This window comes from Boleophthalmus pectinirostris, unplaced genomic scaffold (assembly GCF_026225935.1).
Source record: "Boleophthalmus pectinirostris isolate CB_2022bp ecotype Guang Dong unplaced genomic scaffold, ASM2622593v1 HiC_scaffold_13, whole genome shotgun sequence".
Classification (NCBI taxonomy): Eukaryota; Metazoa; Chordata; class Actinopteri; order Gobiiformes; family Gobiidae; genus Boleophthalmus; species Boleophthalmus pectinirostris.
Window position 1 is genome coordinate 19923794 of NW_026571036.1, and position 26845 is coordinate 19950638.

Below are 26845 nucleotides of genomic sequence, written 5' to 3' on the forward strand. Positions count from 1 at the left end.
ACAATTCCTAGTAATTGTAGTAGAACATTTCACACTTGCATAACATACATACAAAACTAACCACTAATAAATGCTCACTAAATAGAGGAAAATGTATTGTTGAGGGAGAAAGACAGATTATTTGGTTAACTTTGCAAAGACACTGCTCCTTTAAGTTAGTCCGAGTTTCAATGTGTCATTTCAGGGTAAACTGGATTTATTTACACAGTCTAGACTTGTTCGATGGATCTGCTACAGAACTGTTTCTTTTAGCAGAAATCCACACTCATTACTCTAATAGGATTATGTGCTGGCGTCCCCTGCTCAGAATGTAACTCACATTTGCTTGGATTTTCTGTATGCAATTAGAACAGTGAGACAGAAATTGGTAGGAGAGAAGCGGAATTATTAATTTACAAATAGCACAAATACCAACAGCTTAGAGGGGATTTTTAGACGTCCTTGGGTCTCTTTGTGAATAGAGATAGAATTTGAAGAACTGTGTGTAATCTCAGTCACCAAAAACTTTAAAGGAAAGCTCTTTGAAAAGGGCATGCTGGGCAAAATAGTACTCCAGCAGTTTGTTGCTTTGAGTAGAGTTATGGTGTTCTTGCCAGGAACAAGAGGGTTGTCCTGCTGAAATGAGGCTCGAGGAGAATGAGAGAGCGAAGCAGGCCATGTTGATTATGTACTTAAGTAGTGAAGTGTCCACAGGCCTCTATCACAGCAATAGAAAAATAACAAGATATTGTGAACAATTTGCACTGCAGAGACTGTTACAAGGACAGTTGGATGGGACCTCAAATTATTATTGTGATTAAATGTGACGTCTCTCATCAATTCAGTTTGGAAAGATTGAATTTGCGACAGTAAGCGCTAATAATGTAATAATGCAAATTCCACTTTATAGAAGAAAAATTGTGTTTTGCCGAATCAGTTGTCCAAGTGGGATCCATAATAAAAGAATGTTAAATTCAACAAAGTCTTAGCTGAGAAAGAAAACATTTTCCGAATTGCTGTTTTAATGGCTCTTATTAGAAAATCACAAAAGCTGCAAATCTCATAATTACCTCTGCAAAAACTAAAATAGTCTGTCTTTTTGGATGACCTGCTAACCCCTTAAATGCATAGAGGTCTTAATTTAGTTCATATTTCCGTCTTTGCTGATATGCTCCTAGACACACTGAATATGTGCCCTTATGAACAAAATCCTCCATTAAATATTATCAAACCACAAATCTAATTGCAATAACAATGCTGGTCAGAAATATTGCAACTGTAAATACTGCATAATGTACATAGTTGTAAAAGTCCTAAATACTTCAAGAACTAGGTATTTCTATTAACTACTATTTTGGGCATGAGGTGGAGCAACACTGGAGTGAGACTAAAACATATTCTGTGGACTAAACATGCAATTCCTTCACAAAATTTCACAGCTGGATTGAAATTTTCTGTCATTTAATGGTTGTAATGCATGGCTTTGTTGTGAATAATAGTAGTTGGGATTCCCATGTTATTTTCGGCATCTCTTTTATCATGGTGCCTACTCCTGTGTGATACCACTGACCCTCCCATCCATTCACGCTGCCATCACGTGCTGTTGTCCTAATATGTGTGTAGCCTTTAGCACACACTCCATTAGTATGTGTGTCTGTGGGACAGTTATTTTTGTCTAGAGGACGCTACACCATGCTTTATGTGGACTATTAATTTCAGAGCGAAAGGCACACGTCCAGACTTTCTGTCACCCACAGCTCCAAAAACCCACACAGCACCATAGAGTCTCAAAGGATTATACTGTCCACATCTATGGAGGGGGCAAGTCCATGTTAGTTACTATAAATGAATGACGACCCAATTACTGCCCCAATCTCCCACTAGGAACAGATGGGGAGGTTACACAGCCACTGGCACCCCTCAGAGATCGGAAATAGCCATAGCTCTGCACATATAAAACACGCCTCCTGTTATGTGCTCAGGGAAATGAAACACAAACAGATATTATTACGCCTTTAGCTCAGTCATGCAAGCAATAAAAGCACACATCCTCCCACACTGTAATGTGGTGAACTAAATGTAAAATAGTCATCAAAAATTTGAAATGATGGGATATTTAATGTGTTGACTCTCTATAGAGCAATGACAATAAAGAGCTGCACAGGACTCAAACTGGCGCAATGTTTCAGAGGTAATTGCTTCATTAGCTTAAAAAAAATTAGTCCCTAATGATTCTTTAAGATATTGCCAATCAAGAACTTCAAATTTATGAAGCACTGAATAATTTAAATGAACAGACCCATTCTATCAAAACTACTTTTACTGTTCTTTCTAAACTTTTTGGTACAATTTAGAGGAGCAACAGCAACAGTTTGCTGCAGCAAAACTTGAATGGTGGTATGATTTGAATGGCGATGCGTGTAGACGTAGCGGCCTCTCGCTCTCCCAGTCACTGTCTATGCATGGGATCAAGAGAAACATAATTTCGATTTGTTTGTATGTCTAGTCCATGTGAAGAAATTGACAATAAAGATAACGTTAAACTTTATTCCCACCTGGCGAGGTGCATGCAGGGGTCAGTTAGAGTTGTTGATGAGTTGAAGTATTCTCGGGCTGCAGCCAACACCAATTCCACACTGTTGTCATAGGGCACTTTCACGGCATGGCCTTTACCCCGGAAAGACAAACTCACAGGAACATCCTGGTTCACCTGCAGCCGCAGTAGATCAGAGAGAGAGAAAGAGAGGATGCATTATAGAAACTTTGGAGGCTTTGAGAGAGCCAGAGGAGGCCTTCTCTGAAGACCAGTCTTATTTAATATACCTTAGAGCAGTGCATGAGCTGTCCCGCCAGGCGCACGTTCTCCACCAGGCTGGAGCACAGCAGGGACTCCACAAAAACCTGCAGCAACATTCACTAAATATTTAACACAAAGAAGTATCTATGCACAAAGTTTGAAAAGGGTTCATTTAAAAATCAGGTTTTTGTTTTTTCACAAACTCAAGGTTGGTCCAATTCATCATATCTGACCACTGCCTACTGCCATATTTTCCTTGAGTAAGGCCATCCACCTCACCTATGCAAGGTTGTTCAAATGACTGTGATTGATGTCTCTGATGGCACTACAGAAGACTAATACTATACAAATATTGTGTCATTGCTATAAGCATATAACTGATATAGTGGAAGCAAAAAAAAAAAAAAAACTAATTTCGCAAGTGATCTGACATTAGTAAAGATAGTCTGATGAGGTTCAGTAAAGATTTTACTATTAAAAGTTGTAAGTTGTAACAGTTCCTCAGTCAACAATTATTTATTGAAAGCAGTATTTACTATTTGCTAATAAAGTAACTCTGGTCCAAATCCAAGTCTGGCAGATTGTTTTTTATTTTTCTGCCTTGACTGCCTCAAATATTTCCCTGCTGTGTGAATGCCTTTGCCCAGTGAATGGATGCTTTATTTTGTTTTCGTTCCAGTAAAATGGGATTATGGCCAAGGTCTTATTTGTTGTGTTGAAATACCTGATGGCAAGTCTCCGGCTTCAGACAGCTGTAGACGTTTTGCTGCATGTCAAGTAGGTCTTGCAATAGCCCCCTCCACACAGTCTCACTCACGGGAGGTTTTCTGGATCAAATAAGCCTCATTCGTTAGCTTGAATAAGACCTTAATTAGCAGAGATGAGCTTTATATTTGTTTACATACTTGCGTCCAGTGTGCCGACACAACTTGACCATTAGCTGATATGCTTCTTCTTCACTGGTCTGGCTGTTTTGCACAAATGAGATGGGCTTCTGCAGACCATGTTTTTCTAGGACCTCTGCCACACTTTTAAAAAAGAGAAGCATTTAAAATAAGAACCAAAGCACTAATTCTGTAATGGAGTACAGTACATATTTTAAACATATCCCTCTGCCTATTCCTCTTTCTTATCCAAGACATTATAGAAAGTTAATCCTAGCAACAAAGAAGTTTAGTCAGCTACACTCCTGAAAACTGACAGAAAGAACTACTACTACTGTTATTCCTCACATTGTCTCATCTTTAATTATGTAGGCAGCCAGTCTTCTTCTTATCAGTGAAGCCTTTTGGTGTGTGACATTTTATATTTTTATAAAAAATTGAACTTCATATTTAACATTCCAATTTATATTTACCAATTAAGCTAACATTGTCTTTTAATGGTAAGGGCCCATAGTAATATACTGAAGACCCACCCATTCAACAACTTGGCAACATTTGAAAACAAAATACTCCAAGATGTATTTGTGCTGTACAAACTGCAATGGTATAGAACTACATGATAAACGACATGGCAGGGCAGCAGCCGCTCTTTTGTAAGCTAGCTTGTGTGTACGTGCATGCATAAATGTGTGCTGTCTCTCATGACTGAGTGAGAGGAGGTCTGTGTACGCGCTTCTGTGGGATTAGCATGGCAACCCCAGTCTCAACAGGGTCGTGCCGCTACAGATGTTCTCTCTCTGCTGCAACTCATTACCATAGTAAACAGGTGCCTAAGAGCTGAGCGCGCGAGAGACGGCCGAGAGACAGCCAGTCCGATCTCAGCCAGCACTATTTGTCTGTGCGTAAATGCATGGATAGGGAGTGCCTCCATGTTCCCTTCACACGGTAATGTGAAAATAGCATGGAGGAAACAGCCCCTATTCACAGGAAAGGCTCTTTGCATTTAAACACGTGTGACTTGGGGCGATTCACAATGTTTTAGCACAGAACATTAGAAAACATGTTACCAGTTCCCAAGGGGATGTTTGCATGTGTTTTAGATGTATAAATGCAAAGTTACAGGCCGCAAGAGTTATAGTGGTACATTATGTCCTGGCTCAATGTAGTTTGCCTGTGATTATGCAACGTTGAGCGTACATTATCATTATGTTTAATAAATCCTTTTTTTTTTACCTTTTCCTTGGGATTCAAATTCAGTTGCTATGTTCTAAGTATAATTTATTATACTTAGAATTTGTTCTTTTTAAGTACCGGTAATTTTTAGCATTCAGAAAAGTGTCCCAAATACCTTGCCATTTAGGAAGACACAAGATTAATTATGCTTAAAATGTGAAAACCCTCATAGAATATCTCACAAAAAGTGTCATCCACTTTGCAGATGCATTTTTTTGCTTGTTGCTTAACCTAGTGAGAAAAAAAATGTGGGTCCGAACATGCTCCATGATTTTGATATGTAGATTCACATGTTGAACTGACATGTCCTTGTGATGAATAGAAAAGCATAAGACCCTGCCAAGTTGTGCATTTCTATGACCTTATCTGCTTTTCTTATAAACCTATAGCTCCACCTTTCCTCATACTTCTATAAAGCATTGCTGGAGGCTATATGACTATCTAGTAACACCCAAGGGTCTTAGGATATTGAGTTAGCTTTAGTGTGTTTCTACGGCACATCAATGTCTCTTCTTTTCCTCAATGTTTTCCATCAGGACACTAATGGGGGAGGGAAGTAATAAGCATCGCCACAAACTCTTCCCAGCAGTGCAGCACTAATCACTGAACTGAAGGGAGCTTCTGAGCAATTTAACAAGACAACAGCCACAGCCGAGACATATGGGTGAAGGATGAGGCGGAGTCAGTCTTCAATGGGGCTGTGAGAATGATTAAAGCTACGAAGCAGATTAAGTTATAATCATCTTGCTAATGTATTTTCTAATATGCATTTGATTTGATGATTAATTGAACACTCATGTCTTGGTGCATGCTGTTCCCAAGTGCGGCAGAGGAATTACGCATTGGGAGGGGACAAGCCTATAGGAGGTACCTGAGGTGTTTCTCCAGTTTGTCCACCTGGTCGTGAAGGGAGGGGGTGATGGCAGTCTCTGGCCTGGAATATGAAAACAGAATAATTTTGTGATAACAGGCTTAGACAAATGAGTAACACAATTCGCCACATATGCCTACTCAGTGTATACATCGTCATAGAGAAGATAAGCATAAATAAGACAGTACGTAAAATATTATGTTAAGCACAGTAATACATTTACCAGGTTATTGTTGTAAATTATTTTATTAGTTTTATTTGACCTATTGGATAAATAAAGTTTACTTTAATACTGCTATCCTCATCTCACATGTTACTGCAGAAGATTGAGAATTTGTACTATGTTCTTAGTGAGATAAAACCTATATTGTCAAACATGAGATTATATTTTTAGATTACAATATTTGTAAGATTGACTACCCTGATGTGAAGTCATCTTTATCATCAGATTAGGCTACAAAGTAAATACTAGCCGATTTAAAGGATTAGCTTTGGCAACTCAAAGTGAGTGATGGTTCAATTTTAAGGGAGAATGAAATAGTTTGTATTCTAAAAAAGTGGCAGAGAACTTCATGCAGTAGAACATTCATTCATCTGGAGAACATATCAAAGATGTCATATGAAGCAAACAGCGTGATGTGTTTCTGACAGCTCTTTTGACAGACTGACTGACATCTGGATGGTGCAAGACACAGCTCAGTCCTGCTCCTACACATGTGCCCAGCCAGTACTAAGTGTATATATGCTAGTAGCGCTATGCTCCTGCCCTGTGCTTTCACTAAAAATAAAACCCTGTGATTCTGTGCCTTCAGGCAAAGGATTCTGGGTCGTACCAGAGTGTCCCCCAATGGAGCACTGACCCTGATGAAACCACTTCCTCTCTTTTTGTGTGTGTGTGAGAAAGAGCCTGCCTCTCAATCAATTCCTCTGCACCTCTCACTTAATATGCACTGGCGCTTTTCTGCCCCACCTTTTTAATACCAAATTCTTCCTCATTCTCTCCCTCCACACAGCATAATCCTTGCCTGTTTTTGTATTTCCCACTCTGTAAGGGTGGATACACATGACATTATTCTGAGCAGATTTGGACCTAATTAAGCCATCTTGGAAAAAGGGTGTTGAAACTACAGTTATGGTTTCTTTCCCAGTTCTGAAAATGTAATACGTTTGGCTTTGGGGTGGCAACTTTGGAGCTGAGTAAGTCAGAGAGATCACTCCTGGGAGGAAAGTGAAAGTTTGAAGGCAGTGCACACACACAGCAGCAGAGCCCCGTGGAACAGCTAATCCAAATGGCAAAGACGAGGAAGCCCAAAGTGTAATGTGAGAAGACAGCTGAAATGGAGAAACGCAGTGATTTGGAAAGAAACATTATAGTCGCCTCATGAACAGAGTTAAACCATTATAATCAATTGGCAATATATATGTATAGAGTTGACACATCCAAGATAATAATACTGACACATTTTTATCTGCATCCACATGAATCTAGTATTTTTTTAAAAAAGGATAACTTGTCAAATTCATGTAATCGTGCTTACCGCAAAAATGGTTGGGTATTTTTATGCTTTGATTGTCTCTGACATGGAGTTTCAAATTTAAATATACAAAGCAACTGGATGAGCTGTCCAGTTAGTCTTTCTTTGAGTGGGCAAGATATGCAAAATGACATTTAAAAAAAAAAAAATTATATATATATATATGTTTCGAAGCATACAGTAAACAGTAAACATCAACCACAATAATGTACATGTATATAAATATCACTGAGTATAGTATTGTATCCTTTTAAAATCCTGTAAAAGATTGAGAGCTTTGGGTGTTGGTTAAGGGACCTCAATCCGTGTATCATTCGTTCATTCGTTTGTCAATATAAAACCAAAAATAAGAAAACGAAAAAACAACAGTTTTCTTCGTTATTTGTCTCCAAAACCAAAATGAAAAAAACGGATAACGATTCGTTTTTTCAGTTTTCGATTTTGTGTTTAAATGAAGAATGGAAAAAACGGATAACGGCCGTTTCCCGTTTACGTGACTTCCGTGACTGCGATGCCGAACTTTTGCACCGCGTACGGACTGAACTAGGACTGATCCAGGTCCGAGACCAGAGCGGGACTGAGACCGGGACCAGACCGGGACCAGAGACCGGGACTGAGAGACCGGGACCAGAGCGGGACCGAGACCGGGACTGAGTCTCAGTAGCGCTCTGGTCCCGGTCTGGTCCCGGACCTGGTCCATCTGAACCAAAAGCTCTTAGTTCGGTTCGTTTTCGTTGGGGTGAAAGCGTCAGTCGGAGGCTTTGCACCACCTCGGAACCAGCCGCGGTTCTTGAGCGCGGAGGACCAGAGCAGCTCGGTCTGGTCTCGGACCTGGATCCGTCCTGATTCAGTCCGTATGCGTTGAGACTGGGACCAGACCGGGACCAGAGCGGGCCTGAGACCGAGATCGAGACAAGACCAGGACCAGACCGGGACCAGACCGGAGGCTCAGAGCCCACGGCAGGGCCGGAGCTCGAAGCTGAGGCTCGGACCCCGTGGAGGCTCGGAGTCAAAGCTCGGAGTCCGGTCTGGTCCCGCTCTGGTCCCGGTCTGGTCCCGGTCTCAGTCCGCTCTGGTCTCGGTCTGGTTTCGGACCTGGATCAGTCCCGGTTCAGTCCGTATGCGGTGCAAAAGTTCGGCATCGCAGTCACGGAAGTCACGTAAACGGGAAACGGCCGTTATCCGTTTTTTCCATTCTTCATTTAAACACAAAATCGAAAACTGAAAAAACGAATCGTTATCCGTTTTTTCATTTTGGTTTTGGAGACAAATAACGAAGAAAACTGTTGTTTTTTCGTTTTCTTATTTTTGGTTTTATATTGAAAAACGATAACGAATGATACACGGATTGACCTCCATCTAAAATAGATAATTTTTCTAATGGATTTAAGGCAGAGGAGTGGAAGTAGCTTCTATTTTCTTGGAGCCAAGTTAAGCATGGAGTAGGAGGAGCAGAGGAATATAGGTGACCATTCAAAGGACTAAACGGGGCAAGTAAGGTAACAGTGGAGTGAAAATATCTTCATGCTCTCTTGCTCACTGCAATAATGGTCTTGCGTCACTCTATGTGTGCATTGTTGTTTTAGACTACATGATAATACAGCATATAATGGTGAATGATTTTCAATTAAATCTTGATTTTTTTTCATTGTGTGGCTTTTTTATTTCATTTAAAGATGGATCAAAGGGACAATCTAACATTACAGTTCATGGCACACTAAGCTTTGAAACAACAAAAAATGACATTTGTTGGAATGAAACTATTAGGTGTTTGTACATTCTCAGTGGATGCCTGTATCTCAGACTGTCAGATTCACTAGTTTTTTTCATTTCAATTTTATGATGAGTTTTGTATGAAGCGTCTATTAATGTATTTATACTCGTTTTTATGAATGTGTACAGAACTTTGGTCAGTTTGGCATTTTTAAAGGGCTCAGTAAAAATTGGACTGGAATGAATCCAGATATGACATTTTACCAAATAAATGTTTTCTGCATGATGTGTTGCCATGACCATTTCTCTGAACTAAAACTCCAAAATATGTCTGAAAACTTCTGAAAGTCCACAGGCTGTGAAGGAAAGTATTGGTCCAGTATTGTGAGTCTCACCCGTAGCCTCTCTGTGGCAGACACTCAAGGATGTCGTAGCACAGGCTGAGCTGGTCGTCCCTCTCACAGCTGTAGATGCTCTCTAGCGCCACCTGCATCAGCTGGTCGGGGTCTCCTATGATCTTCTGTTGGCACTGGAGAAGCACAGAGGTCAAACAGAAGGTTGAGGTCTCCAGGCGTGACTTACTCAGTCATTTTCTGGAACACGCACACTGTCTGGGACTACAGCTTTCACTTGTCTGCCCTTTGACATGGTATATGTTTTGTAATAGCCAGCAGCTCTGTCCTTGGCTGTGCCCCCATGAGGTCATAAACAAAACATTTACGACGTCGGAGCAAAGCAATCGGCCCTGGCAAAGAGAAAATGGCCTGACATACTACCTTTTCATCGGGCTGTCTATTCATTCAGGTGGTGTCTGGGATACGTACGTCAGGCTTGGAGTGCTGGAAGATGATAAGGGGCAGGGTGAGGTCGTGCTGGGACAAGCTGACCAGATATTCTCTGAGCAGAGACTTGGAAGCGCCCTCCGTCTCACCCTCACAGCGGTGAAGAAATGGGACCATCCACTGGAAACAATCCTTCACATATCGCTCCGGATTCGACTAAAAGAAAAAAATAACAATCTTTTCACCATTAAATCCTAGTTTGGAGCATTTCCTGTATCTTGATCATATTTGAGGACTGAATACATTACTTTTGTGAAAGACAGAGGACTGGACTGTGAATCATATTTAAATCTAATTGAGATTTCACCTATTTTAACTGAAAGGTCACAACAGCCAATCCTCTATCAGTAAAAGCATGTGATTTGTGATAATTTGAGGAAGAAATTGGGTTATTTTTGCGTTAAATGGCAATGATAAAAGTAGTGTTTATGTTCTTGAAATACATTTTGACAGTCATTTTATTTGTACAAGGAATATGACATAAATATTGCCCTATAACGGCCAAACAACTGCAACAGAAGACCAGTTGGAGTATGTATATAAAACCTCTACTATGGAAATATACCTTCATATCTGATGCACTTGTAATAAAAACTTCAGGGACTTGACAAAGTTTACCATCTTTTGTTTCATAGTCCTTTCATAATAATTACAGTAGTCTTCACATTACTTCAAACCATATACTTAAATCTTGCTGAACAATAATAGCAGCACTAGGTGGGCTGTACTGCAATTTAAGTATGACAAGTTCACCCAGGGCCATTGCACCATTGAGTCATAGTTCTCGTTTAAGTAAACATCCAGTTTTAAGAGTCTTAATGCAAACTTTTCCACCCACACAGACAGCAGCATTTTATCTTGCCGTAATATGTTGGTGATTATGAAAGAGATTGTAGGCAGGCGAAGAGTTAGGTAAACACACTCAAATACGCAGACATACACAGACAGGGCCCAAAGGCAGCTGCAGTCAAACAGCATGTGTTAGTGCAGTCAACAGTATTTGCTGGCCGCCTGCCTGTATGTAGTGTACTGGCTGTGGTCCTCTCAGGCTTAAGCTGGCAGTTATTAGCCACAATTTACAGGGCAGCTCATATTGTGTACTCCGCAGGGACAAGTAACTACAGCACCTGCTGCACACCACCTTTCACTGCTGTCTGAAGGTTTAGGCTAAAAAGAAAATCGATATCAAGGGCCAAGGTGTTCAAAGTTTAAAATGAACCCCCAACACAAATGGGGGCCTAACATGTCTACACTGTGATTTCATGAATTATTTATATGTATATTACAAGAAGTTTTTTTTTTTTTTTTTTTTATTGCTAGGTAGTGCAGAGCATCATCAAAATCACTGTGCCCTGCTACACTGATTTCGGTGAATGAAGGTGCAAGTGAGGTCTGCAAAAAGAATCTGCAAGAAATCTTTTTTTTTCCTGGACACCACAGCAATCTGGTGTGGTTTTCAGGTCACTGGACATGTGTTATCATGTGGACCTATGTGAAACCACACTGCTTTAGTCATAGTTGGTGTAACAAGCACTCTGCAAGTAACCCCCTTAAAGTAAGTACCAAACCCACCCTGCAGTCAGTATAAATCCAGCGTAAAATGGAAGTAAACACTAAATCAGCTTTTTTGCTACTAAACCCTGTATATGGTGTTTTATTAGTATTGTCTACCATTCCTAAACCTTTTGGCAACTTTAGTGCAAACTATAACAGAAACAAAAAAGTGTGTGTGCTGCCTCCCGTGTCCATTGCTATTTCAAATGCTACGTGACATCTCACAGAACTGACCTGATCACAGCCATGTGGCTGCAGAGGCGGAGTTTAGAGTATTGTTACACCAGTCACACTGTTTCTTATACCCTCAGACCCCACCACTCATCTCTCCTCACTTTTTTTTATATGAGATGAGGGTCTGTCAAGTATCTCGTTTGACACGCAAGGTAAGATAATCAGAAACGTGTAGAGGCCAAAAAACTGATGTTATACACCTGTCTAACCATGTGTGACATCTCTGATAAGGGAGTGCATGTCACCATCTGTACAGGTTCTAATCATACAGTATTTGAATAACGCCTCAGAAAGTCTCGTGTGATAATTACTGTTCAGTCTGGCTGATGCGCAAGGCTGAAGACTCAACTAATGTAATCACACACTCACGTTCTTCATGAGCAGACGGAGCTTGTCGATGTCACTGAGCTGCTGCAGGTCTTTAAGTGTCAAACTTAATTCACACGATGTCTCATACACCAGCGTCTCCATGGTGACCAGGTCATCACACAGGCTCTCCAGCCCAGGGATCTCACGCTCTTTTCCCAGCCGCACCAGAGACAAAGCGCAGTCCACCTGACAGAACAGAAGTACATGAAATATAGTGCAAGGTAAATGTCAGATTTTCAGAATTCAAATATTGTGCAAGTGTTGTGTAAATATTGAGGAAATACCAATTTGAATGTATTATATTAGGACTGGGCAATATAGATACACATATTGATCAGTCCTGATTTTCAATACAATTTTATTTTCTCTTTTCAAAAACAAGATAAAAACAGCTTCTTGTATTGATTTCAAACAAAACAGACTTCAAATTTCTAGATTCTACATGACTGAATCATGACTCAATTAAAATGTGATCAATTGCCCTGCCCTAATCAATATCTTACATTTTTTCTTGTTAGGGACATAGGGATGGAGGACAACTTGTGTTATTTAAGGAATAGTCTATAACCTGCACAGCCATACCAAGGACACCTTCAGTTCTGTCCTTGCAGACATCTCTGTGGACAATGTGCTGAGTTTACACTGTCTCATGGTCCTACACTAATGGCCAATGCACCTTTCTGACATTCAGGACATCCAGCATCTTCTTTATGGTTCTAGCACAACATACATTTCCATAACAACTACTTTTGAACAGACACAGAATACATATTGAATAGTGGCAGTTGCAAACTGACATTGCATCTTTACGTAGCAGCAATGTTACTAAAGGGGAGGGAGAAGTTGTTATTATTATTATTACTGATTATTACTATTTACTATGGAATAAGACTTTCAAAATATAATGGCGCTTAAATCTACACCATTTGGTTATAACCACTACACCTTATTTATTCTTAATAAAGCATGAAAAAGACAAAGACTCAATTCAAAAAGAGCAGTTTATTAATAACCTCGAGTATTAGTTTAAGAATGATTCTTAATATTAAGGGGTTAGTAGTAGGGTTAGGGTATTAATTAAGCAGTTATTGAGCCTGAATCATTCTTAATAAACTATTTGATCATAATTCATTAAATTTTTCTTCATGCTTTATTAAGGCTAATTAGGTGTAGTGATTGTAACTTGAGATAATTAAAGTCATTGAAAAGCTAATACCATTTGTCAGTCATTACTAATATCTAATCATTAGTCTTTGTGACATAAAACATGGGAGATTTGGACTGCTTCAAACTCTGATCAATAGATTTCCATCCAGAAGAGCAAGTGATCAATATCTGACCACCTATACGCTGGCAACACGCCTGGCCAATCGATGCCCCGCCACCTGTGGATGCCAGCCGATCAATAAAGAAGCTACAGCTCCCTATAGTGATGATTGCTTTCTCCTCACCTTTTAGACAAGGGGAAGGCCCAGTGGCAGGGTTGTTAGCGTAGCGTGTGCCATTGACACACACGTACATTCACTAGGGCTGCAACCTTGTCATGCTTTGCTTACTTAAAACGTTTGTGATTGAATAAATTATAGTGCACTCCACAAACAAAGAAGAGAAAAACCTAGAGATTTACCTTGAGTCAGAGGCTGTGCAATTAGATACAAGAGAGCAGAGTATATTGATCTGCCTGTAAGTAAGGGCTCCCGCTAATGCACCTAAACCAGAGGTATTCAGCTCCTGCGCTAAACTTTTAAAAAGGAGTAAAGGCAAGGAAATGTCAAAATAAGATACAAAAATGAAAAGGGGGAAAATTACAAAGCACCAGAACCTGTGATGTGATGTTTTTAGAGCAACAGCACAACATGTGTGAATGGGACGCTCCAATTAGGCTTGTGTTGTAACAAGTTCATGATGAAAAGAGGCTTTAATTAAAATGCTATCAGCGTAGTTCTGGGAAATTCAATTTTTTTTTTTGCTATGCTCTATAGCCAATTGTCTCCAAAAATGAGCAGTGGACCCTAAAACGTTTCAGCTTCACTCACTTGAAATGAAGAAATGAATCGGAAAAGCTTTGAGTTCACTTCAGTTAGCCTCTTTCCGCTAAGACAAAACGAAAGCGGTGACAACCTTGATCCATCACTGTGAAAAGCCACTATAAAACGCTCGGATGAAGTGGGCGGAGAGAGTGGGCAGCCTGTGTTACATCCCATTACTTCGCTAAACAAGTGCAATCAACTCCTATTTTTCAGTTACAGTGACAGAAGTGGTGGTTACTCTTCATTACAAGTCCATATGGTAAGTGTGATAATCAGAGCTGTGGATAGGATCAAAGTGACCTTGACTGATGGGGACTGGCAACATCTCCACTGCGCCACCAATCCAGTTTGTCACTTGTTTACGCTCCACTCATCCAAAAAGAAGCACAAAGGCAATTATTTTCTGTCCGGACAGACTGCAAGCTAATTCTTTCCAGCATCTGTCTCCTCGTAAAAAATGGGAAAACGTAATTGAGACATTAATTCTGGTTGTCATGTTTTTTATGGTTTACCTTGGTCAAACAAAGTGATGAAAGTGAAATAGTATATGAGAGAAGTTACATAAGCTTTTCTGACAAGATGTGTTGCGAATAGAGCTGATACTAAGCAGTTTACAATTACTTTTTAAAATATGTTAATACAGTTTCTTACAGTTTTTTTTTTTTTTTTTGTAAGTACAGCATGTTAGTATACGCACATAGAAAGTTAATCAAATTTCACTTTATAGTCAACACCAGGACTAAATAACTGATAAAGTACAGACTAAAAGAGAAAATTATTGGAGACATATTTACTTCTAACATTTTAATTAAATACTTCATTAAAACTTGAGCCGGGTTGTCTTTCCACAAATCTGACCTGTAACTTGGCCTCGTTTACTCACCATGAAGACAGAAATGTTAAATAAATACCATACTGTGAAACATTCCAGATAAAGCAATAACATTTCCAAGGAGAAAAGCATTTGACGGTCCCTCCACCAGAAAAGTTACACAATGCACCATTAAGGTACAGGATACATGGTTTTATATACCGGTACACAGATTTTGAAAAGCTTAAACAGATATAAATATTATATTTGACAGGAAGGCAAAGAAAAGAAAAAAAATAGATTAATTTCTTGTGTATTGTTCAACCACAGTTTGTTTACCTGTCTGGAGTTGAATTCAATGTCTTTGGCACGGGTCTGGTACCAGTCGGTCAGAAGCTGAATGGACGGTGCAGCAGATCGAACCTCAGCAGCTCAGGGGACTCCTCGTACAAGAAGTCGTCATCGTCAAACAAGTGCTGATCTAAAACAGCTCTTTGGGGCCAAACATAAAGTCAGAATGTACGGTTAAGGTATAGTTTACTGCCCCCATAGGAAAATGTGTTCACTGCTTTTAACACATCCTTCAATAAAGCTAGGACAACATGCCAGGTGCAGTGGCCAAGGTAATATGTTATGTTAAAAAGCCAAGGAAGTTACACATAAGAAAAAGGGTTAAAAGATAATACATAGATTGGTTACTGATCATACAGAAAATCACATTTACATCAAGTGCTGTTTTCATTTGTTCTGACATCTGAAACTCAACTTCTTTGTACAGAATAAATTGGCTTTTAGAATAACTACAAACTAAATCGCTGAAAAGATACAATATATATCCAGTTTACACACTTCTGGCAGTGGCATCGTTCCAGTAGCAACAAACTGGGAAAAATAACCTGTCTCACTAAAGCTACTTCTGGTAATATAATAAATGTGCAAAATAAAACTGTAAATGAAGTTGAATTTCCAAGAGACTACGAGCAAATGGCAACAGTTGGCACCCAAGCAAGATTTCATTGTTGCAATGCTTCTGTGAGCCAGGTTTTGTTCCCAACATTGTCTGCAGCATAAAACTGCAGAGCTCTGGCCAACACTCCACAACATGTGTCGACTAGTTAATTGTGAAATAAAGTCCAGATTGTATTTGTTGTATTTTTCTATCTTTTGGAGAGTTTATCAAAATCTCTTCTAAAAACATGTTAGCTAAACTGTTACTACCTGCACTCCTCGGCTTCACACCAGTCCATTTCTCTGTGTCTCTGTTCCTCCCAGGGAATCATCACCAAGTCGCCATTGTCGTCCATTCTGAAGAAAAAAAACGCATTTAGTAAGTTGAAATTACTTTTTTCTGTTTTATGGAGCTGAATGTATGGTTTAAAGGTGCACTGCGTAACATCTCTAGTAGAGGGACCGCTACCTGTCTCCATGGTAATGTTATTGCTTCGGCTAGAATGTTCCACAGTATAAATTCAATCTAGACAAGCACTACTACTTTATAATTCAGATCTGTGGAGAGTCACCCCGTTCACAGAAGGAATTATTGTGTTTGAGCAAAAGAAACACATGTAATGAATAAATGCTAGATTGTTTAAAGTAAGTAAGTACATTTTTATTTATATAGTGCTTTTCACAGACAAATGTCACATAGATACTTTACAGAGCATTATTCATTCACTCCATATCTAGTGGTGGTGAGCCTACTATTGTAGCCACAGCTGCCCTGGGGCAGACGGATGAAAACAAGGCTGTCAATCTGCGCCATTGGCCCCTCCAACCACCACCATGCACACCACTTTCATACAAGGTAATGTGGTTGAAGTGCCTTGCCTAAGGACACAACGTTTTTGCGACAGGCACCCTACTGTGGAACTTGATTTTCCCAGTGGTCTCCCATCCCATTACTAACCAGGCCTGGCCCTGCTTAGCTTCTGACAAGCTTCTGACAAGCCGGTATGGCCACATACCAGTCACACCAAGGAATATTCGAGGTAAAGCAATAGCATCTCCATGGAGATAAATAGGTACCAGAGCCTCCAGAAAAGTTGCACAGTGCACCTTTAAGGGCTCAGCTAAAAGTCAGTGGGCATATGTGCTAAGACAAATGTTAAACAAGCATTTCCATATTAAGTCTCATTCTAAAACATACACTTTTAATTTCCTCATTATTATTCTAAAATATTAGTAATTATGCAGATGCTTAGATAGGTCAATTTGGTATTTAAATGTAAAATTTTTGGTGTTTTGCCTTAATGTTTCACAGATCTTATATTTTCACAATATCTTGAGTTCTTGGCAGCGAATTTCCAGCTTGATTTCTACTGCAAAAGGCAAACAAACTCAACCCAAGACCATATAAAACACTAAAGATATTTTTTACTAGCTTCATAACACCTTCCCACTCTCCTACAGTACAACAGCATCTTATAAATCAGTGCAACGCCATAAACCACGTCCCAACTCGGAGCTGAGCGAGCAACATATGTGAAATGGAACTAGCAGATTGTAATAAGAAAAAAGGTGTAAAAGAAAAGCACAATAATAAATAAGTCAAAGAGCCTTGTGAGAGTGTGTTAATAGAAAAAAGATGATTGTTTTACAAGTTGGTACTAGCTCGGCATCATCCAGACCTCCTTGACTTTGACAGGTATAGAAGTTGATAAATGGGAAATATAGAAGAAAAATAAGAGTAACCTTGAGTGTCAGGACTGTCGAGACTTCTCAAAATCCACCGCACAAATGGACAGCACCAAAATAAAATGTCTGATCTTTAATTTTAAAGATGAATGCATGTTCCCTTTTTATCTATTTATTTGGAGACAGCAAAATATGAACTAGGGTTGTAAAAACTCAAGGAGATACCGCGGGTAACAAATCACCTATATATTTTATTGTAGTTGGAGGCCAAGTGCGCACTCCAAGATAGCAGACTGGGGTTATTTTTACGCCACTATAAATTGTATCCAATCACAATATACATAACTGTCCAAGTTGTTCATGTGATTTATGTTGTTGTGTAAAACCAAAAAGGATTTTTAGCAACTCACCAAAGCAAGTCCATCCATTAAAAGTGGGATTTCAATGGGGCAATGACAAGGACTAAGAAGAGCCATTGGTTTATTTAGGATATGACAAATATGAAAGTCTTTAACATCAATATCACAAGTTTTGCCTCATTGCGGTGGTCATATTTCACTGTAAGTTGGTATAATGCAAAATGTGTCCAGAAAATAATGGGAAGAAAGTTAATTTGGCAATGAACTACTTTTAGATGACAAATGTTGAAAAATTATCTTGGCTCTTAATGCTACCAAACTTAAAAGAATGTTATATAGCCTACAGCACAAATGTTGAAATAATAAAAATGGGCATTTCTCTATAGAAGTAAATAGTTAACACCATGGAAATGTTATTGTATGGTCTGCTATGTCAGGTATGGCATTAAACATATCCATCTTGCATTTATTCAATAATATGGGTTGCTATTGATCTCAAAACTTGTATTTTTAATATGGGTGGGTTCACCTCTCCATAGATATGACATGTAACTTGGTCTGTGGTGTGTTATATTGTCTCCATAAATAAACATAATGCCATACTGTGGAACATTCTAGGCACGATCTGTATGAACAGAAGCAGATGATCCTCCACCAGAAAAGTTACACAATGCGCCTTTAAGATTTTTCCACTAAATTCCAATTACAATTCATCACCTGTGCATTTTTAGAAATTTGATTTTTTTGACTGAGGTTAAGTTTGCCATTTCTAGAAACACATAGCCATTTTATTGATATATTTTTCACAAACTGAATAAATATAGTGTGTGACATAGTTATCTTCTCTCATCTACTCCATTGAGCAAAGTAGCACTTATTTGTCACATTAGTTTTACTTCCTCTGGTCTAATCCTTTTAAACTTTCAATAACCGCCTCATACCATGCATCTGTAAGCTGCCTGGGAGAAAGTATTGATCAATATTACAAGGAAAAGTTTTCTGGGTGCATTCAGGCGAGATCACGGCGTATTTTCCAACAGATGGCGTTGGAGGGAGCGTGTGGCAGCCATGGTCGGAGTAGCGGGGGAAATAGGAAAGTGCCCCACAGCAGAAGCAGCTCAGTGATGGATGCTCACTGCAGCGCCGCAGTCGCCTGACCTCCATACAAACTCAAGACACGGCTAATAAAAGGCAGTGCTGATGGAGAGCGAGAGGGGATAGGTGGGCCCCATCATAATTATTTCTATACTCTATTTATGTTCCTGACTTCAGGGGTCTAGTACTGTATGTCCCAGTGATTTTTGTATATGTGACAGCAGATTTGAATACATGAAAGGAAAAAAGAAGAGCAAAGAAAGATCAAATGGAGCAGAAAAGGAGGTAAGTGAGCTCCTCAGTAAATCCAGTCAGCAAGGTTTGAAGCAACCACTTTATATACACGTTTATCATCTACTATAAAAAATACCTTAGTCAACTTATGTTATTTTAAAGAACCCATATTACGCTATATTATAATTATGTTTCCTCATCACAAACATATCTGCAGTTGTATTTTGTTTCATTCACACATGCTTAACATATGTTGTGAAGTAATACAGGAAGCCATTTGGATGATTTCAGTCTTGGAATTGCCATTACTGAACTAAAAGGTAAAAGGTATCTGTTAACTTGAAAACTACTGCTTCATGACATTTGCATGAGCATTTTGAGCTCTGGAGATGTAGACAGAGTAATAACATGGCTTAAGCTTGCAAGAGAGCTTCAGAGCGCTATCACTTCACAATTGTCATGCATCCCGTGAATTAAACTACTGCACATTACATCAGGTTTGTGACAGTGCAATGGAGAGTTTTGTATCCTGCTTATGGATTTATGGATGAATATCCCCTCTTAAAAAACTAAACTAATTGTGACTAATTGAAATATTATTCCATGTCATTAGATTTCTAAATGTAAACAAATCAGTAATGTTTATAATATAAGTAATGCTTTAATAAGATTTATGAACATATCTGATAGAGACTTTTAAATAAGCATAAAGATGAATGCTTCCCTACTGCCAATTTAATACTCAAAAAAGTATACAAAATGTTTCTAAATTACCAAATCTGTTCATAGAATTCTAAAGAATTCTTCTTTGATCAATAATTACACAGCCCTTACTAACCCTTCGCTGCCTTTACACTTGTTGAAACTTAAAGTCATTACAGCGCTGTACGTGTGTCACACTGCACTTTGCCCTTTTCCAGGTTTTCCCAAAAGCTCTGACATTTGGAGCCCACAGTGCACCCAGAGTTGGTCCTCACTTTCTCAATCATTTTCTGGGCACATGAAAGTTGTCTCAAGGTAGTTTTTGCAAAGGCAGGAAGAAAGAAACAGCAAATAGTTTTTCACTCTTCTGTTTTTATACAGATGATTAAATACGGTTTCAATTAATCCATACAATTGTTTTTGATTGAATAAATAATTTTCCCTTTAACCAATGAAGTTTATAAATGTCAAAAGCATATTTCAGCAAGTACAGTTACTAGTTGGTGGGTTTGATCAGCTTGGTAAAAACAGTTCTGCTAATCTGTCTGCCTCTGTGCTTTTAGTATTTTTTGTTTTTTTATCAAATATCTTCTGTCAAATTTGAGAATGGAAAATAATGACTGAGTGAGCAACACAAACAGAAAACTACTGAACTTATACAGTACACCAAGAGGTACCAGTATTTACACCAATAAAACAGAACTTCCCTCCAGCAACTTACACATACATCAAAATAATATGGGCGTCACATATTTCAGTGTGGTCAGACTAGAGGGGGTGAAAATTACAACATTAAGAGCACATGAGACTCACGTGGCTTCAGGCAGCAGGATGGTGTATTCATGTGGAGAAGTTGTTTCAGGAAAGTTACAGAGGACAGCGAGGCGATGTTGGAGAAGCTCTGCTCCATGAAACGTGAAGAGAATATCCAGGGCCTGCACATTACTCTCCTGTGGGAACAGGAATCAATGCTTTGAGGTGCTATCAAATCTTATCAACTTTCACTTAACAGATTTTGAAAGTTTAAAGGGCCCATTATGTTATTTTCTGATCAATGTTATAATCCTCATCAAAAACATACCTGGAGTTTTGTTTTGTTTCATTTACAAATGCGTAACACAAACTCTAGATATTTAGACTAAATTCTTCTCTCAATCAGAAAACACTCTTCCACCTTGTGAGTGCTCCAATGTGTTTTTAAACTCCATACACCTTCACTAGAATTATTTCAGCCCTCGAATTGAAAATATCGATTGAACTAAAGGTAAAAGGTAGCTGTTGAAAGTTACTGATTCATGACATCACAAAGTGAAACACAGCATTTTGAACTTTGGAGATAAAGCTCAAAATGCTCAAAATATGTGAAGGAAACAAAACACAGTTTCAGGTATGTTTTTCATGAAGAAACAACACATTAACATGGCTTAAAGTGTTGATTTTGTGTAATATAGGACCTTTAAATTGCACATAATGATGCAAGATTGTGTTTGACATAAAGAGCCACTTTATAGGATACCTCCAGGGTTTTTTCACTAAAATGTAAGACATTTAAAATATCTTCTCAAAGTCAGTAATAATTTATTTTCATTCAATTTGCATAAAAGGTCTCTATTTTGGCAAACCTCTTGTTGCAGCAGGATTTTAACCTTAGCTCTGAACTAAAAATTAATCAATTTGTTCTTGCTCCATCCTTGACCTCTCTTGAATATTTCATTACAAAATACAAAAGCATATTTTGGTATTTCTTAAGGCTGGTTAGTTATAACTGTATCATCTTATTAACATATTTGGTGCAACAAATATTAAATGTAAGCTATCAACAGTAGTTAAAAGGATTCACTGAAATTCAAAACAGTCAACTATAAAACATAGAAAGCTGTAATGCTGGGGCTTCCTTGCATTACAAAGTCTACAGCTCAAACATGTTGGTCAAGGTAAAGACAGTTTACCCGAGCATAGTCCCTCGCTGACATCACAATATTTTGACTTCTGAACTTCTTGAAGAACTCTGCATCGTATTTCTGCTCGGCTGCATGGGGCCCACCAAGAATCTCCTAAAACGGAACAAGAAAGTGTTGAGTTCATGAAGGGAAATTTGTTAAAGGAGCAAAGTAATCCTTTCTAAGAAAATACCGTGACTGTTCAGAAAGTCAAACTAAAAGATGAGTGGAAAGAGGTGAGGTTAGCTGTGACTGCAAATGTATAAAGAGAAGGCAAGTCAACAGAGGTGCTATTTAACTATCGAGGGTGCAGTGTGTGCTAAAGTCTGAATGATGTCTTGGTCTTCCGCCTTAGAGGGATTTATCTGTGAGAAAAAAAAAAAGAAAAAAAAACTTTAACATTTTCTTTTTTTCCCCCAAGTGTGTGCCTGGGCATCTTTATGTGTTTGGGTAGACTGAGTGCTGGGCTATGTGTCTCCCTGATAGATGAGGCTTTGAATGGGCCATATGCAGACATGGTTAGACCCTAAGTCGGGATGATAAAAACCTTAATATCATATTCATAGACAGCTGGAGAAAATGGATTGGGGCGAGAGGAGACTTGACGAGAGCCGCAGTTACCATGACAATGTCCGAATAAAGAAAGGGAACGTCATTCTGCGCGCGTGTGAATATCTAGCAGCTTTTCAAAATCTCATCTTTCCAGTCGGGCGAAGGGGAGACGTAAGGTCCTCTGCTGTCAGTGATTTATTATGGATGGCTGTTGTTAACATGGAGGGAATCTGAAATGTGGTGGTAAAAGTTGCACTTGGAGCGTGAATCAATCAGTTCTGCAGTGGCCCTGATGCAATAGGGCCCATTAACAAAAACACTCATCTATCTCTCGAGTGGCTCATGACCAAACCATTACTTTCTTCATTTATATAGCACTTTCTCCTTAATAAATCCTACCATTGTTTAATATTTCAGAGCAGATCAGTGGTGTTAAAAGAGTGTTGCTAGGAAAAAAAGAAGAAATTGTCTTTGGGAGCTTTGAGACAATTAAATATTAAAGGCGAGTGAATTACGTGGCAAATGAAATAAACAACAATAACTTAATGGCATTTAAATTACATTCTCTGTTATAATGCTCACACTGAAGGAGCTTTGATAAAGATGTATTAATACTTTTTTTTTCATAGACTGGAAAAAAAGCACTTCTGTTAATGCCAGTGTAATACATTCTTTCTTAAAGTACAAGCAAACCCCATAGTTTTGATTTCTGTTAGCTAATATGTTTTATTTATTTAGTATTTAAATTCAAAAAATGTAAATGTTGAAAAGATTGATCTGAAATGTTAATCAAATGGTGTCATAATGTTATACCTGGTCTATTCAGATTATTTCACTATAAATAAGACTTTTGAAACACTACACTTAAAGGTGCATGGTGTAACTTTTCTGGTGGAGAGTATGTCACATGCTTGTTTCAGTTGATATGTCTCTGCTTGGAATGTTCCATAGTATGGCCTTAAATAGCTCTACCTTATATTTATTTAATTACAAGGGGTTTTAAAGCTCAAAATATCTAGAAAAACAGGCATTCTCACAGGTGAGTAGGGTTGCCTCTCCACAGATCTGACCTGTATCTTGGTCTGGTTTAACCTCCATGATAGAAAGGTTTAAAATCATACTGTGAAACATTCCAGACAAATCAATACCATACCATGGAGAAAAGCATTTAACAGACCCTCCACCAGAAAAGTTATACAATGCACCTTTAAGTGCAAGGTTTTAGATTTCACATATCTTATTCTTCATATCTTTTTAATTACTTTTTTATTTTGCTTTGTCTGAGGGTAGTTACCTCGTATGTGGCGAGTCGATCTAGGTAGCAGAGTAATTTCAAACGGCTACGGCACAGCTCCTTCTGCTCCAAGGTCAACCTAGCACAAAGAAAAGAACCATGTGACTTACTCTGAAAGCAAAATTGGACTTTTGTCAATACACAGCACGATTACATAGCACAGCTCTAAATTAACTGCAAACTGACTTCCTCCAGATGCCCATGGGGACCGACCATATATAACAATAGCTGGGCCAGGGGACAACAATGCACACGGCAGCCTCCTAATCATTTTCTATGGACCACAAATCAAGACCTTATGACCACACGGGCCCTTCAGGTGTTATGTATGGGACGCAGGCTGTCAATGAGCTGAGCAACCGCCCTCCGGAATTCAAACCATTTTCAAAGTCATTTCATCATGGTTGTAAATAAAGTGCAATACACAGCTACGGCCAACAGTTCAATTTATCATGGTTTTTAATATGGTCCCTGTACAATTTAGTCATCTATTTATTTCTAATAAAGTTACATGACATATAAACTTATATGATTTTTTTATTTAATACTAGAGTTAAATAATATGTTTTATTACAGTAATATTTCAAATTCAGGTCACATAACAGCAAGCATAAACAATAGATATTCAAGGTTTTCAGTCACTTTTTCTGGTTATGTGCACCATTTTGAGGACTTTTGGCCATTTAAAAGATAGAATATTAATGCTATGACAAGAGTCCCCATTTTTATCACTTTTAAAATCATGGAAAGTAGCTTCAGTAGTAGTAAAAATAAGATTATGATAACATAAGATATTGAAAGTTTTAAATTTTTATTTCTGCTTCAATGGGTAATGTTTTGACAATTTAATTTTGGTAAAGAAACCATTCAAAACATTTCAGTACCAAAATGTGAGCTGGAGATGGAGTAACAAGTACTCCTCCAAACAGGTCCAGGATCAACCGCAGTGTGGCACCTGGGGAGATGACCCTTGACTCCTGTCTTAATCCCTAATCCCTCATTACAGAGCGCACTATCAGCAGGCTTTATCAGGACTTCACTACACAGACTAACCACAGATTAACACTGGCTCAACATACTCACAGGCACATCAAAGAGCACTGGCTTTGCAGTGGCACTGGTGGTAATTATTGCTTTGCTGTGCCTCTTCAGAGTCAAGGAAGAGCAGTGGGTTTGGAGTAGAGAGAGGGAATGAGGGCAGGGGGGAGAGGAGGAGATAAGAAGAGATGCTACGTGAGCGCTTTCTTGCCTTACCCTGTCCACTTGGGGCTTGTGTGACGGCTTAATTGTCAAGTTTTAATGTAAATAAAACGGTTGGCAAAAATGTCAAAAAGAAAGAACTTAAGCTGGTCTTATGGCATTTTAAGTGTTGAAATCTATTGTTCAGTTTTGATGATTAGAAATTATGTAACATTTCTTCAGACATTTTTCTTCAGGTGTCTCACTCAACCTGAACCTACCTTGTTAAAATATGTATAGTCTTCTCATATTGTACATATTTTTAAGCGTTTGCCATTTTCACTACTAATGTAGCTGTACAATTGCATACAATAAATATTATTCAGTCCTCTGCTTTAATTAATATGTAATACAAAACTGCATAAATCTGGCTCGCAAAATCACCTTCAGAGCTTCAGTTGAGTGGTTATGTACATTTTATTGGATGCATTTTTGCACCTTTTATCTTAGGCCATCTGCAGTTAATTTAGTTAGCACAGATTGTCTAGGCCATATGATCAAAGGAGTCACAAGAGAGCAACAGGTTACTAGCATTAATACACTATACAAGATAATTTGAAACTTACTGATGTGTAAAGGTTCATTCTACAACTTTCAAAAATATACTTTTGTGTACCTTTGATAACAAGAAGCCAATGACTACTTCACCTGAAATCATCATTCAATTGAAAACATCAATCTAAATGGTAATTTATAGGTTGACAGCCACTTGATAAAACAACAACCTTCAGGTGACACAATGTATGGTGGCGCAATATTCTATTCCAGCCCATGTCCTCTATACTATTAAGCGGCAAATCTTGTAGCTGAATTCCTCTGAGGTGCAGCATAAACAGTGTGCAGTCTTTCACATACAAATGACCCTTTGGACAAACACAGCGGAGGGCAGAGGAGGTCCAGGCTTATATAAAGGTTTACACAATGGATACTGACCTATGGGGAAATTTGGTGAAGGAAATCGTGAAGGTGTAGACAAAAGAAGAAAGTGTTTCACATAATGCACTGCTGCTACTACTGCTGTTGTTTTGTATGCCTGTCAAATACATGGCTGATTTGAAAATAATGAATTTAGACTGAAGAGAGTATAGTGAAATTGGTGTTAATTAGTGTGTAAAAAATATAGCAAAATTGAACCACTTAAACAAAATTATACCTCATAAATATTAGAGACTACCCCAAAAGGGAGAATGTTGAAAGAAGGGTCATTGCTTGATATTTATTTTAATGCCACAATTGCAATAAAAGAAAAAATAGATAGTAGAATGTTATTTTTAACATAAATATTACCAAACTAAGTAGTTGGTAATGTTATCATGTGATTTTATAGTAGTTCTCATATCAATTAAGACCATTCAAAACTATTCAGGAAAGGACAAAATGTTGTCTGTTATTTTTTCTTGAGTATCAGTACTGGTTCAGATACTAGTTTTAGTATTGATTGGTCTCTTTTTATAGGACTACTTACTAATACTACCATAAAACATAGATTTGAGTACTTTGTCCACCTCTGTATATGGAATTGAGAAGTATAGTTTTATTCTTGTTTTGTTATTCAGAGTTTATGCACTGCAATGTTACGAGTCTTGTACGTGTGAAAACCAGCCACACTTATAATGGCCCTTGGCTCTTTTGGAATGACACTTTGTTATGCACACACAGATATACAACAGCTTTAAAATAAAACTGTCTGGATGCGGCCAAAAGTGTGAAAGCTCAAGACAAACAGCCCTGAACTCCACTCTGACAGTTAAAACACCAATAACTACTGCTCAGAGATAGCATTTAGTGTAGTGTAAGTGTTTTATGTGAGGCTACACACTGCCTATAAGGAAACATTGGCTACTGACATAAAAATTAGTTCAGTGTATTAACTTTTTTTTTTACCCTGAAATCAAAAGAATGAATTCAGACTCATTATTCAAGTCAGAATCAAAAGGTTCACTC

At 38.4% G+C, this 26845-nt stretch overlaps 1 protein-coding gene across 1 annotated transcript in view; it reads right to left on the reverse strand.

Moving 5' to 3' along the window:
- nbas (NBAS subunit of NRZ tethering complex) overlaps positions 1 to 26845 on the reverse strand; it is a 167199-nt gene that overhangs the window by 114977 nt on the left and 25377 nt on the right. Inside the window, 14 exon segments of the mRNA XM_020938410.2 lie at positions 2535 to 2689; positions 2803 to 2880; positions 3501 to 3603; positions 3682 to 3804; positions 5765 to 5827; positions 9408 to 9541; positions 9837 to 10010; positions 12012 to 12197; positions 15192 to 15271; positions 15274 to 15344; positions 16071 to 16157; positions 20690 to 20826; positions 21826 to 21930; positions 23663 to 23741. Of these exon segments, the coding sequence (XP_020794069.2) occupies positions 2535 to 2689; positions 2803 to 2880; positions 3501 to 3603; positions 3682 to 3804; positions 5765 to 5827; positions 9408 to 9541; positions 9837 to 10010; positions 12012 to 12197; positions 15192 to 15271; positions 15274 to 15344; positions 16071 to 16157; positions 20690 to 20826; positions 21826 to 21930; positions 23663 to 23741 (1575 nt within the window).